At 53.1% G+C, this 12,467-nt stretch overlaps 3 protein-coding genes across 3 annotated transcripts; 1 reads left to right on the top strand and 2 right to left on the bottom strand.

The window, feature by feature from the left end:
- Nucleotides 1–161: 161 nt before the first annotated feature.
- QC762_123695 (uncharacterized protein) lies at nucleotides 162–626 on the top strand (the record flags this gene model as incomplete). The annotated part of the gene is made up of 1 exon (XM_062886787.1): nucleotides 162–626. The coding sequence occupies one exon, from the start codon at nucleotides 162–164 to the stop codon at nucleotides 624–626; it is 465 nt and encodes a 154-aa protein (XP_062749941.1).
- A 342-nt stretch (nucleotides 627–968) lies between these two features.
- Nucleotides 969–2,273, bottom strand: QC762_123690 (uncharacterized protein; the record flags this gene model as incomplete). The annotated part of the gene is made up of 1 exon (XM_062886786.1): nucleotides 969–2,273. One exon carries the CDS (start codon nucleotides 2,271–2,273, stop codon nucleotides 969–971), a length of 1,305 nt encoding a protein of 434 aa, XP_062749940.1.
- Nucleotides 2,274–8,532: 6,259 nt separating this feature from the next.
- Nucleotides 8,533–12,320, bottom strand: QC762_123680 (uncharacterized protein; the record flags this gene model as incomplete). The annotated part of the gene is made up of 3 exons (XM_062886785.1): nucleotides 8,533–9,232; nucleotides 9,287–12,093; nucleotides 12,144–12,320. 3 exons carry the CDS (start codon nucleotides 12,318–12,320, stop codon nucleotides 8,533–8,535), a joined length of 3,684 nt encoding a protein of 1,227 aa, XP_062749939.1.
- Nucleotides 12,321–12,467: the final 147 nt, after the last annotated feature.

The following is a 12,467-nucleotide window of genomic DNA, read 5'->3' as shown; positions in this document are numbered from 1 at the left end:
TCATGCATGACAAGAAAATAAAAATGCAATGCCTTCCTGCGGCACTTGAGCGAAATGCGTGGCCGTTCCTGTTGGTGGTTCGCCAGATACGGTGTAACATTGATGTATCTGTGTGGAGACCCCTTTCCTCCCCCCCCCCCTTGGCTTCATCACTCATCTTTATGCTACTACTACTACCTATTGTACATGCTGCGCGCGTGCGTGCGTGCGTGCGTTTGCGCGACCAAAAAAAAGAGGCGGTGTCGTCAGGTCAAAGAGCAGTTCAGTGTAGTATTCAGGAGGTTGGGCGGGTAGGGGAGGAAGGATGCTGGGTCCACGTTGTATGTGTTGTTTTGTTTGAAACGTGGATGTGGGTATTTGAGATTCATGCCCTCTCTCTCTCTCTCTCTCTTTTTCTTTCTCCAAAACCCATCAGATTAGATCCGGTGTTCCGGATGGTGGTAGCAGCGATGGGACCAGAGATCGAAAACCCTGAAAAATCATCTTCAAGTAAGGTATCAAAAGATGTTATACATGGTATATCCCATAATCCTCCCACATATTCCCTGTTGCAGCCAAAAAAAAAAAATGTTGTCACATTTTCCTCCCTCCTTCAGTTACGGTGTTATGATAATGACGCGGTATAAAAGGAAAAAGAAGAAAAAAAAGAAAGAAAAAAAAGACTCCAGTATTCCATGCCAATGATGTAGAAATGCTACCAGTCCGCAAGGACCAAGCTGTAGTGTAGTTGCAAAATAGTCTCTCTGATAAACAAGGTCAAGTTCTGTTTTGGTGTCTGCCATGCATCCATTCCGCTTTGCGATCCGTAACAAGATATGATAGACAAGATAAAACCCTCTTCACAGCGCCAAAATTCAGTGGTGAATACTTTCGCCTGCAATGCTTCTTCCTCTCCCCCTCCGTCGCCTCGATTAGATTTCAGGATATATATGTATGTCGCCATGACACTTCCTCCAAAGCTCTCCGCTTTATTGAGATTTCATCGCCCGTGTGCTCCTGTACATCAGCCTTGGGGGCAACACCACCTCCACCTCCTCCGCTCCATCGTCCACCTCGAGCTTCATCTCACTGCCCAGTCCGTTGGTCTCGGCAGCCTTCAAGGCATTCAGGTTGTCTTTGCGCATGCTTTGCGGGCGATAGCTCCTGCCCCGCGTCTCCTCGGCATCTTTCTGAAGAGGGGCAGGACTCTCCTTCTTGACACGGTCCATCTCCTTGTCGGCCAGCTCCTTGGTCTCTCGTAGCCGCCGCTGAATCTTGATCACCTCCTCCCCGCAGTCGCCGTCCCGCAGGAATTGATGAGCGGCGTGCTCGCACATGCTCTGGACAAACTCGAGTCCCTTGTCGAGCTCATCATAGACATCGCTCTGTAGCGGCTTTCCATTGGGTCCAAGGATGATGTTGCCGCGGCCGCCAGCTCGACCGTAACCGCGTCCCATGGATGCTCTGGCAGCCATCATCGCTGATGGCCCTCCGCCCATCAATCGTCGTGTGCTGACGTATTGAAGAGCCGGGATTGCCTCGGCGTCAGCGTTGGGGGATGCAGGGGCAGCCACGATGGCTCCATCGCCGGCTGCCGGAGTCAAGTCGTTCCTGGCGCCGTCCTTTTTCTCGTCCTCATCATCATCATCGGGCATGTCGAGCTCTGCTAACCGCTTGATCTGAGCTACCTTGGCGGCCATTTTGGCTTTGCGCATCATGTTCCGGCTGGCGCTCACAAACTTGACGAGTTCTTCAAAGAAGATCTGGACGTAGCTGTCATAGTAGACAATGATCATGCTGCGGGTCCGATACTTTGGCGGGCCGCCCTCGGCGCTGATGACCGAGTCGGTGCGTTGTCGTTTCCTGAGTGTCGCCCGAGCGCGTGCTTGACCGGCCGCTCGCACTTTGTTTTCTTGTCGTTGAATGGCAGATGGCGATTGCGAGTCGGACGGGCTGGCCGGCGGTTGCTCGGTGCCGGCCTTGGCGGCGGCGGCTCCCGCAGCTGCAGCATCCGCTGGCGCATCGCCATTTTCATTCCGGGTTTCGAGCTGGGGCTGTGGTGTTGATTCCCTTGGGTGCGCCTCGGGCTCATCGCGCGGCCTCAGCGACTCTGTTGAGCCCTTGTTCCGGATCGACTTTGGCGCGCTCGATGACCTCCCGTTCGGCGACTTTTCTTTATCCTTTTCGGCCAGCTGGGCCAGCTCGTTCTGGCGCTGTTCAATCTGACCGTTGAGCTCATCGAGCTTGTGCAGCCAGTCGGGCACGCTGCTGACGAGATTCTTGAGCGCATCCATGGCCAGATCTTCCTCCTCACCCCCGCCAGCAGCAGTCCTTCGTCGTGGTGTGGCCGTGGTGGGCAATTTGTGGGTGTCGCTAGGGCCGCATGCACCTACGCGACCACAACTTGAAAGAAGGGGAATAAAAATATTTACCGCTCTGGTAAACGACCCCTATGCCTCGAGGGCGTGCTTCAGAAACGCGCGTGTGATGTATACTAGAACACGCGTGCCAGGAGGGGAGTCCCGTGTCAAGACAGTCGGCAGGTTCGGATGAAAATTGAATTGTCGTGTCGTGTCTTTTCGGGGTTCGGACGATTCCTTCAAAGCGCCGCTGTCATTCAAACAATGGGTGTCGCAAGAGTTGTTGTTCTTGTTGTTGTTGTGTTGCTGATATACCTAGCCGGGGTGACAGGTGGTGTGAGAGCGTGCTAGAGGCCAAAAGGCGTGATGTGTCACGGTGCTGTTGTTTGTGTTTGGAAGTGGTCTGGTCGGTGGTCTGGCTGGGTCGGGCGAGGTTTCCTTGTCGGGGCAAGGTGCGTGGTTCAGCTGGGCCAGAAGTGGACTGAAATGGGTGGGCTTCCAGCTTCTTCTTGTCTGCTCCGTTGCGTGGGATTGCAGCGGGTCGAAGGCCGGACTGCGGGCCAAGGGGGGACCCACGCTAACAGGGGGATTAGTGGAGCCAGTGGGTTTGATCCGCGACTAAAAAGACCAGGGCCGCTGCCGTTCCTTTCCCTTTTCCCTTCTGCGCGCAAGCCTCGGCGTTCGCTTTGCGAGAAAGAAAACAGCTTTGTGCTGACACGACACCACGGCCGACGGACGAGAAAGATCAAAATAACAAAACCAACAGGAGACAATTTTGGCAACTCGAGGGTATCACAAGAGCGAGGTGCCGGGTCTGAAGGCTGCATGTCGATCACGGGCAGCTATCCGTTGGCTTCTTTTTCTGCCCATGCCCATTTCATCTCTCCATAGGGGCATATTTTCAGGCTCGTGCGTGCGTGTTATTATCCCTCTGAATATCTTATACCTGCCACCCCCTGCGCCTGTATTTTCCGCAGATGCTGCGGCCTTCGGTTGTCTCGCATCGCTGACCATTCCTTCTTTTTATGGCGACGCACATGTCGAGCAACCCGTCAGCGATCCATAATCAGGCCAGGTTGGACAGCCTCCCGACCGCTAGTTCTGAACCATTTGATGCTGTCTCTCTACATATATCAGCATCACTGCGGGGAAGCCATCCCCTGTCTACACTGCGGCCAGACGGTTTTGGCCACTGCTTTGCTGTCAAGTTTTCATGGTGGTAGGGTCCTACTCCGCGCTCGTTATGGCAGGCTAGCGTAGGGTGCTACTTGCATGCGGTGTTTCTCGCAGTAAGAATCAGCAACTATAGGCTGGCTGTTGACGCATGTGAGCTGCGGCTTTCGCTTGGAAAGTGCCCGCTTCCATACTCTTGACTCTGCATTTACCCTCCGCACACTGTGCTCAACTCGGCTCCGAGCACGAAAAAAGAATCAGGTCGAAATATTGTGTGTCAGTCAAGCATGTGTGGGTATGCAGCCGCAAAGCGGTCAGGGATGGAATCGGACGGGTGTCAAGCCTTTAGCTGCAGGTCGAAGAGAAAGTCGTTGTGTGTGTGTGTGCGTGTGTGTGTGTGTACGTAGTGGTTGTCTGCAGGTAGGCGCGGGCGGGAATGCCCCTCATCTTATCCCTTCTTGTGATCCGGGCGTGTCATCCGCAAGTCAAAAAGCCAAGAATGTCTACAACAAACAGTCTCAGATCATAGAGTGTCTCGAATCTCAACCACGACTTCAAGACCCTCTGCGCCGTCTAGAGTAGCCCGACCTTGCTTCGTCCTCCACCTACCCCTTTTCTTCTCTCATGTTGTGATCGGCAAACGGCTGCTCTCATGACTTGGACTTCAGGGAATTTTGCAGCATATGCAGCATCGACGATGGAAGTTCGGCAGGCCTAGCATAGGGCCCGTTTATTGCCATTTTGCTCCCCGTACTGTGCAAATGCTGGGTTGATGACGGCAGACGGAGCCGCGGGTGAAAGAGTCTGCTCCCGCGCCGGCGCTTGGCGGCCACGGTGACATCGGCCCTCGGAGCTTGGACGTCACAACCGGGCGGCTTCAAAATTCCCTCGCCCGTTGCCCTCGCAGCTGCCCATTCATCCTTTCGACGGTGATCAGCCGATGCGTTTGGGTAGGTGTCTTCTTTGTTCGAGATCAACTGGAACGCTATAGCCACCACCAACAAAGAGCAATGTAGCACCGCGAGATACTCGAGAATAGGGGTGCGTATGCAATGTCCAAGTTGTGTAACGCGGGGTAGATTTTCACTGCCGCTGCCCAGTCTTATATTCGATGAGATACGATTGCCAGCACCCGCGCTTGCACAGCGCTGTTTCATTCGCGAGCACGGCAATATCGAAAAGGCCGCCGTCTACGAGATCTCCTTGCTACTAGTCGAAACTGATGAAAATCACTCCGGCAGTGGCAGGTGCTTGGCTGGGGTTGCGGAGCGGCGCCAGCCGTTGAAACAACACGCTCCCGTCGACTTGGCTTTCCGCCTCTTCCCCATCCGGCGCCTCCATCTCCAGTCTTTCTGACATCTGAAGCTTCAAGGATCCATCGTTGAGGGCTTTGAGAAGATTCATTCTCGAAAATCCCCGCACCCAGCTCGGCAGACGATTCGGGTTCAAAACCTGCTGATCTCTTGTGCCAAGCGAGGCTGGCAGGCCGTTACAGTGCGCTCTGCAGCTGGTTGCTCTCAGAACGGTAGGTATATCACGGCCTGTTTTGGTTCTGCAGAAGCCATGCATTTTTGAGTTTTATCTCCAAAGACGTCTTGACACGTGCATTTCCAAGAGCTCTGGACTTTGGCCAGGTCCGCAGCCCCCTCCCGCCTTCACCTCGTCTTCTTTTGCACCCGGCACAGTTTCAACTGCCATATTTTCACTGTTCATGGTTGCGGCTTTGGGCATATCGAGCCGCATAACCTACATGGCTGTTGTGGCTGAACCAGTCTTCCTAATGACATTTCATCCGAATCCCGACATGATGTTCCCCTTCCATATACGACGGTGACATCTCTGTTAATCAGGCAAAGTAAGCCCCTTGCACTTAAAAAGCCCCCCGGCGAGAAGCGCATCCTACAGTTCAACGGTTTCGGGCAACATATCGACACTGGCTCGGATCTTTTAGAAGCCTGACCGCTCTTTCAGTGCTTTGGCGACTCGTACAAGGTATCATTACAGCAGCTGGCTCCTGCAGATCGCATACAACAGTACGCGGTAGGAGGCGTCAAGAGGACGGACTAAACTCCGTCGAGCTTCGGCAGTAGGTATAGCCCCGCTCCAATTTCCATTCGCTGCTTCGTAGCACACGCACGTCACTGAGATTCTTGCTCTTCCAACTCTGCTCTGCTTGCAATGCCGTGATTGCTTCGGTTTCACTCGCACGGCGCGCGCTGAGGAAAGCCCTTATTGGCCATCAAATTGTCAAGCCACCATCAGGACAAGAAAAGGAGCCCGTCCCCCAGGAACAATCCAGCCAACCGCGTTAAGTTTTGCCATTTTGGGGCAACCAGGCGCGGGATGTCCTGGTGGGTTGTGTCAAGCACTCAAAAGACGGTTTGGAGCGCGGGGGTGTGTGTCTTCATTTTCCACCGAAGCTTGACCAGAAGCCCCTCACAACCACCCCCCCCCTCCCCCTCCCTCCCCTCTCAGGTTGTTCTACACAACCACCTCGCCAATCTTTCCTCACATTTACCCTATCCCTTTTTTGAAACAAGTTGCAAAAGAAGCCAAGGAGCCAGCGTAAAAGAGGCTCGTCACGTTCCGCAGTTCGCTTCCCACCTTGCTTCATCAATTTTTAGAACATCTGACGCAACCCAAGAATCTTGCAAATGCACAAACTTAGAGAGGGGGGAAGCAAAACAAGGCAAAAATAACCCTATATCGCATTCGTCTCGGGCGGGCAGCAGCAGGAGGGAACAACACATGACGAGCATGACGCCAGGGAGCGTTCTTGGCCGTTATGAAAATGCCCCATCTGTGACATTGTAGATGAAAAGTCTGTGGATTGGATGCAAGCAAGGGACTGGGAGGGAGGTGAGAGTTCCTCCGTGTCTGACATTTCACAAGCAAAATAAACATCCATCAGGACATCATCATGAGATCGAGACGAAGAATGAAATGCGTGGGCCGAATGTAATCCTCACGCTTGCGAATCACACCTCCATCTCGATCGATATTCATCTTTTTTTGTTTTGTTTTTTTTTCGTTTGTTTTTTTTTCGTATATGTGTGCGCGCGCGATCGTATCACGACAAAAGCAAGATCCTGCTTCCTCGTGGTTGCGCTGCCATGTCTCTCTGATATGGCCTGTGCACAAGACACCCAAGTCCCCCACCGCAGCCCCTTGGCCGTATACACAAAATCTTTCAAGCGAAAGTGCCAAGAAATGGGACAGAAACATCAAAGAAAAAAGAAAAAAAGCCCAACGGATATGGATCCTATCAGTTGACAGTGACGACGACACCGATGATACACATAACAACGGAAATTCCGTACATAATGTGGGTGGAAGAAGGATCTGGCAGGAGTTTGTTGTCCAATTAATCCAGCCCATTTTACGATCTAGTGTGGCATCAGGGATATGCCCTGGCGTCAAAGGGGCCACAGGCCTCACACGTGGGCAGTGGGTTTTCCCGTTGAGAGGAACCCCGTCGGGGGGAAAGTCACGAAAAGGAAGAAAAAGAAGATCAAAGGGCCGGGGTTTGTTGGTCGGGCGCCCGTGGGTCACGAGGTGGATTCGCAATCCGGAGGTAATTTGGAGTTGATTGGATAGGGTGGAATTGTTCTCGATATTAATCGGCGACATGGGAAAGGTTGGACGCCGGCACGGCTCGCAGGTCTTGGTTCTTTTCGTTTTTTTTTCTAGTACGAAGTACGAGGTGACTGAAGGGTTAGGTAAGCAAATTGTTAGCAGGGGGGGGGTTCTTGTGTGACGGTCAGAGAGATTCCATCCCGTGTTCGCATGAGGTGGTACGAATATGGGTAGATGCACAATCAGAAGGGACGACAGGTGATATTTAATATGGAAATGTCTGAAGATCAGGTCTTGTGATGCGGTTTTGAACATGATGGGCGTTCACGACATATACATATATATATATATATGTATCGAGACGAGCTTTTACGTTCGAGGCAACACCAAAGCTTTGTGGGAGTCGAGTGCCTCTTTGATGGTGGGGAATTGCATCGAGAGCTTGAGAGTGTGGGGAGAGCTTGTGAAGCTTGTAAAGAGCAAGAGCCAACCCCTCCAATGTCTTCAGTCCCTCTTTGCACAGATACCCTCACAATTCGATCTGAGCTCACATCTTCCAATTGTAAACACAACTATTTACACAACGAGTGAAAGATCTTTTGTGATAGTGGACTCCTTTGGCCCCAGTTGCCTTCGAAGAATGTAACCCCCCTTCCCGTCCTCCGGACATCAGATGTCACTCGAGCACCCTGCAATGATCAAAGCGGTTGATGAGGCATATCACACAGTACGAACAACACACAACACTCGACAAGTTCCAGATCGAAGAAATCAAGACAGATAAACTGCTAGGTTTTGCATTGACCCCATCCGATCCCAGTCGCGCTCTTGGCTTCGGGTTGTTTGTTGACGGGAGCGAGAGAGAGCCGCAGCTTCGCCTTGAGCAGCCAGCCAGCCAGCCAGCCACAGACAACACATTGCTAGTAATGCCAGCCCTTGTAGAAAGAACAAAGTCATCGACCTCGGTCCGATCAGAACCCTCTCAGTTATTATTCTCACCACCGTCCTCTAAAAGTAAAGTGCCCAACCTGACTTGACTTGACTTGACTTCGACAGGCCGCCATCCGATTGGCCCGGATGCAAGCCCGTAGCTTCAACAGCCACAGAACGGGGTCTTGGCTTGGTTTCCCCACAAAGAACCTTCCAATCGTATGCCAGCCCTGTTTTCCTATTTGATCTTTTGAAGACACTAAATGACGGCAACCGTTGGCGGTGAAATGATTGGTGATAGTGATGATAATAATACGTGGCTGTAATGATGACGGTGATATGATGGTGATCTACTGCTTCAGGACAGCTTATCTCAGGATGAGATACGCATGGGGGATCATTTTTGCGCAGCGGGCCGTCAGCAAGCCTGTCGGTGTGCCATTCGCCATCTCAATACCATCTCTCTAGATGTTCGCTTCACGTACCCGGCGAAATCCCGAGTGGAAGCTATCTATCAGGCACCTGTTAACCCCAGCTCGTTGACCAGCTGCTGGATCGACCCCTTATTGGTAGCTCCCCAATCAGTACCAAGCAACTTCCCCCCTTTTTCCTCCTCACCGTTACTGCCGCTGCTGTACACCCTCCAAAGCTGATCAACAACCGCACTCCTCACCCTAGGCCAAGGATGTATCATCAACGCTCCCAGTCTTTTCTTGGCTTCCTCTCTCCCCTCCGCTTCCCCCTGTAGAACAACTCCGCCATACAGCCCAATACAGGCCTCCAGTTTCCTCACATTCCCCGTTTTATACGCCGCCTTTTGCACAAGCAGACACAGCGTCTTCCAGTTTATCCCCTCAGGAGAGACAACAGACATGTCAAGCAAGAATCTCAACACTTCCAGTGTCGGGACCAGCACCCTGTCGTTTTTCTGATGAGTCCTCAGGTTCGATATCAGAGCGGTGACGATGTCCAGGGTAATGTCAGGGGAGGCGAGACAGTGCGACAAGAGAGCGGATCTGGTGGCGATGACAAGCTCTTCGTTGCCCGTGTCTGCCGAGGAGACGTAGCCTGACAACAGGGGGCAGAGCCATTCTTGGGGGTTGGAGAACAAAGTTGACGAGGAGACAGAATCGAGGAGCTTGGAGGGGAGGGAGAGGAGTGAGGTGAAGTACGCGGTCGAGGAGAAGGTTGTTTGGAGGAACGGGGCTCTGAATCTGATAGAAGAAAGGTTAGCGTGATGTGACAAGGGGGGACGCCGGAAAACATGCTCTGGTTTCAAGACTAGAGAGAGGGCAACCTGGGCCTCTGCGCGCACTCTGTCCAGTTTCTCTGCTGCCAGGCGCAGGATCCTCAGGATTAAACCTTCGACCAAAGGCCCAGAAGGTGGCTCTGTCCACAAGGCTTTTGTCGCCCGGATGGCTTGGAACCTCACCATAGAACCAACATCGCCTTGTGCTGTGGTGGTGTAGTCATCCAGGCCCTCTGCTATCAGAGGTAGGAAAATATCCGTATTGTCCCTCAGCAAACCGCTCTTGCTGTTGCTCCTCGTAAGGCTCTGAAGGACAGCAACATGAACATCGGTATGTGGATCCGTGTTCCACCTCTCCACAAATGAATCACAGATCAAGTTCTTGATTTGAACCGTTTGGAGGGTGGAGGCTATCGAGTAGGACATGGCAAGTGCAGAGAAATGCCCGCCCCATGTGGCAACTCTGGATGATGTCGGGCGGTGTCGAACAATTCCTGCCCACTCCCTGACAATTTCTTCGCGCTCACCATCGTCGCTAAATATGAGCATAGTGAGAGCTGCGTCTGCGGCAGGTGTGATCAGGTCCGGCTCTTGCGTGAGAAGCCACTTTGCCAGGTATTTTCTCGTGAGCTTGACAAATCCCTTGACTGGGCCTTCTCTTGCTCCTAGGGCCCTCACCAGCTGGGTGATCTCGCCTGCGTTTTCTTCTATCAGTTCTGGCCCAGATACTATTGCTGTGGGCGAATTTTGAACACCGGAAGTGGACATAACAGCTTGGAGGATAGGGGCCGCAGAAATTATCAGCCTGCTGGCTCCTTCCGCGACAAGTTCTGGACGCCGATAAGTCTTTGCGTTGCAGTCTTCGAGAATTTCGAGCACCCCGTCTGCGGAAGAGTTGACAAAGCTGATGAGGCTTTCGCTTTGGTAATCCGCCTGCCCGCCGACAACTTTGGGAAATCCATCGAACACACCAGCTATACTCATCAACAAGCCATGTCTTTCCTCCACCTGACGCGCTTGGAGAGATGCTAAGACGCCTCTGGCTAAGCTGACTGATTGTCGAAGCCTCTTGAGGGGATCCGGGGTTGTCAAGGCCAACTCTGCAGTCAACGCCCCGAAAGAAGCCCCGACCGCCCGTCTGGAAGCAGCATCAACATCACCGACACCTCGCCATCCGAGCAACGCCTCCAGTATAGCCTCGCCATATCGTGGCGAAAGCTTGGTGACACCCAGAGCAACCTCCTGGAGCGCTCTGGATCTCAAGGCAACAGCGTGATAGTCCACCGTTTGCACAACCCAGATGCCTTCTGTGACTGTGTCGGGATGTCGCCCGATCAGCTCTTGGAGCGCAGCTGAGGAGCCGCGTCTGATATTGCCCGCAGGATCCAGGCAAGCAGCCGCAACTAGCCCCGTAGCTGTGATTTGCAAGACAGAGCTGCCCGGAGCATGCGCCCCTATGATCATGGACTCTGTCGGGACCGCAAGCAGTTCTTTTGTGGTGTATCTCCTGGCCATGGCCCATATTCCAAAGCATGCTGCATCCCTGACGTTTGTCCCCGACGAGCCTCCCGAGAGAGCTCTGCGTTCAAATGACAGTCCCGTAATAAGTGCCTGGACGATCTCGGCCAGCTGATCGGCCGGTGGTGACCTCCGATACAACAGGTGTGAGAGGGTGAGCATCAACCCATGCCACTCCAACGGGTTGACCGCACTCAAGTCCTTCTTTCCAGGCGTCTCTCTACCCTTCAACACATTCTTGTTCAGTCCATCCAGCACGGCCTCCACGACCTGGCTGGCCATGTACTGATCCAACCTCAACGCAATGATGCTCAGCGCCTTGCTGGCCGCAAACCTCACGGGGGTGTCATTGTCCCCAAGACAATCCAACAAAAACCCAATCGTCGTTTCCACCAGCCCCAACCCGACAATATCCTCATACAAATCCTTGTTTTCCCTCAAAAACAACACCGCCACGGCCCTTATAACCTTGATAACCGCCTTCCTTGCCAACGCAGACGCCATGACGCTCTCCTGACTGTTCTCAGCAGCCCCATGAACAGCATGAAAAACCATCACCAAGTACGGATCCATATCCGACGTATCCGCCGAAGAAGTCAACACCCCCGCCAGAAAGCTCAACACACCAATGTAATGATACGGCGTCTTCTCCTGCTTTGGCCTCAGCGCTTTGAGCGCCCACCTGACCATAGCATCCAACACTCCCAGTTCTTGCATGTCCCTCCTCAGCGCCAACCTGACCAGCAGAGCCTTGGCCGCGTCTCTTTCCTTCCCCGGGCTAGCCAGATACCGAATCGCCAGAGGCAAGACCCGAACCGTGATTCCCGGTAGTTTCTCCCACTGCAGGTCCAGCCCCTCCACCACCGTCTTCTTCTCTTCGTCTTCGTCTTCATCATCCGCATCCTCGTAGTTGTTTGATGAAATGGTGGCCAGGTCAAAAGGCGCAAACAGCAAATGGCTCAACCACAGCAGCCCGACATACCTCTCTTCCCATGTTTTGGTTTTTTGGCATTGTTCTGTAAATGACAGCAGGGGTTCCAGCCAGGAGACTTCGTTCCCGAGGAACCGTACCACGACCTTTTCACCGCGAATCTTGCAGAGGGTGTAGATTATTTTGCTGATGGCCTGGGTCAGCGGGATGAGGAGCGCTTCTTTTTCGGGGTTGGCGGTGTCGTAATCGTTGGAGAGTGAGTGGGATGAGGTGGCGGCGAGGTTGAGCGAGGAGACAAAGGCGGAGGAGAGGAGGGAGATCCATTTGGAGAGGTGGGGGTCGAGGAGCTGGGGGAGTTCTTGGAAGGGGTCGAGGCACTTTTCTGGTTACTTTTTTGCGTTGGATAGTGAGTTGATTGGGTACATACACCGGCGATCAACCCGTCTGCTTCTCTTGCTGTGACTTGCTTCCTCACTTTTTGGGAGCTGTCCCCGCTTCGCTGCCGACGAAACAAGAACAGGGGGAGACGCGTGTCAAATTCGGATATGAGGTCTGCTGAGACCTTTTGGAGTTTGATGTCGGAATCTTCCACTGGGGCGTCCATTTCTGTAGCTTTTTGGCGTTGAAGTGGTGCTGAAAGTGAGGGAGATGGAGGGGCTGTGAGCTGTGTGGTGAAGTCAAAAGTGGGTCCAGGCATTCGCAGCGACTTACAGAACATCAAATCAGGCAGCTACGAATTTTCATTTTCATG

Source organism: Podospora pseudocomata, assembly GCF_035222375.1.
Source record: "Podospora pseudocomata strain CBS 415.72m chromosome 1 map unlocalized CBS415.72m_1, whole genome shotgun sequence".
In the NCBI taxonomy this organism is placed as follows: domain Eukaryota; kingdom Fungi; phylum Ascomycota; class Sordariomycetes; order Sordariales; family Podosporaceae; genus Podospora; species Podospora pseudocomata.
Note: the sequence above shows the minus strand (reverse complement) of the source record. Positions and strands in the feature narration are given on the sequence as shown.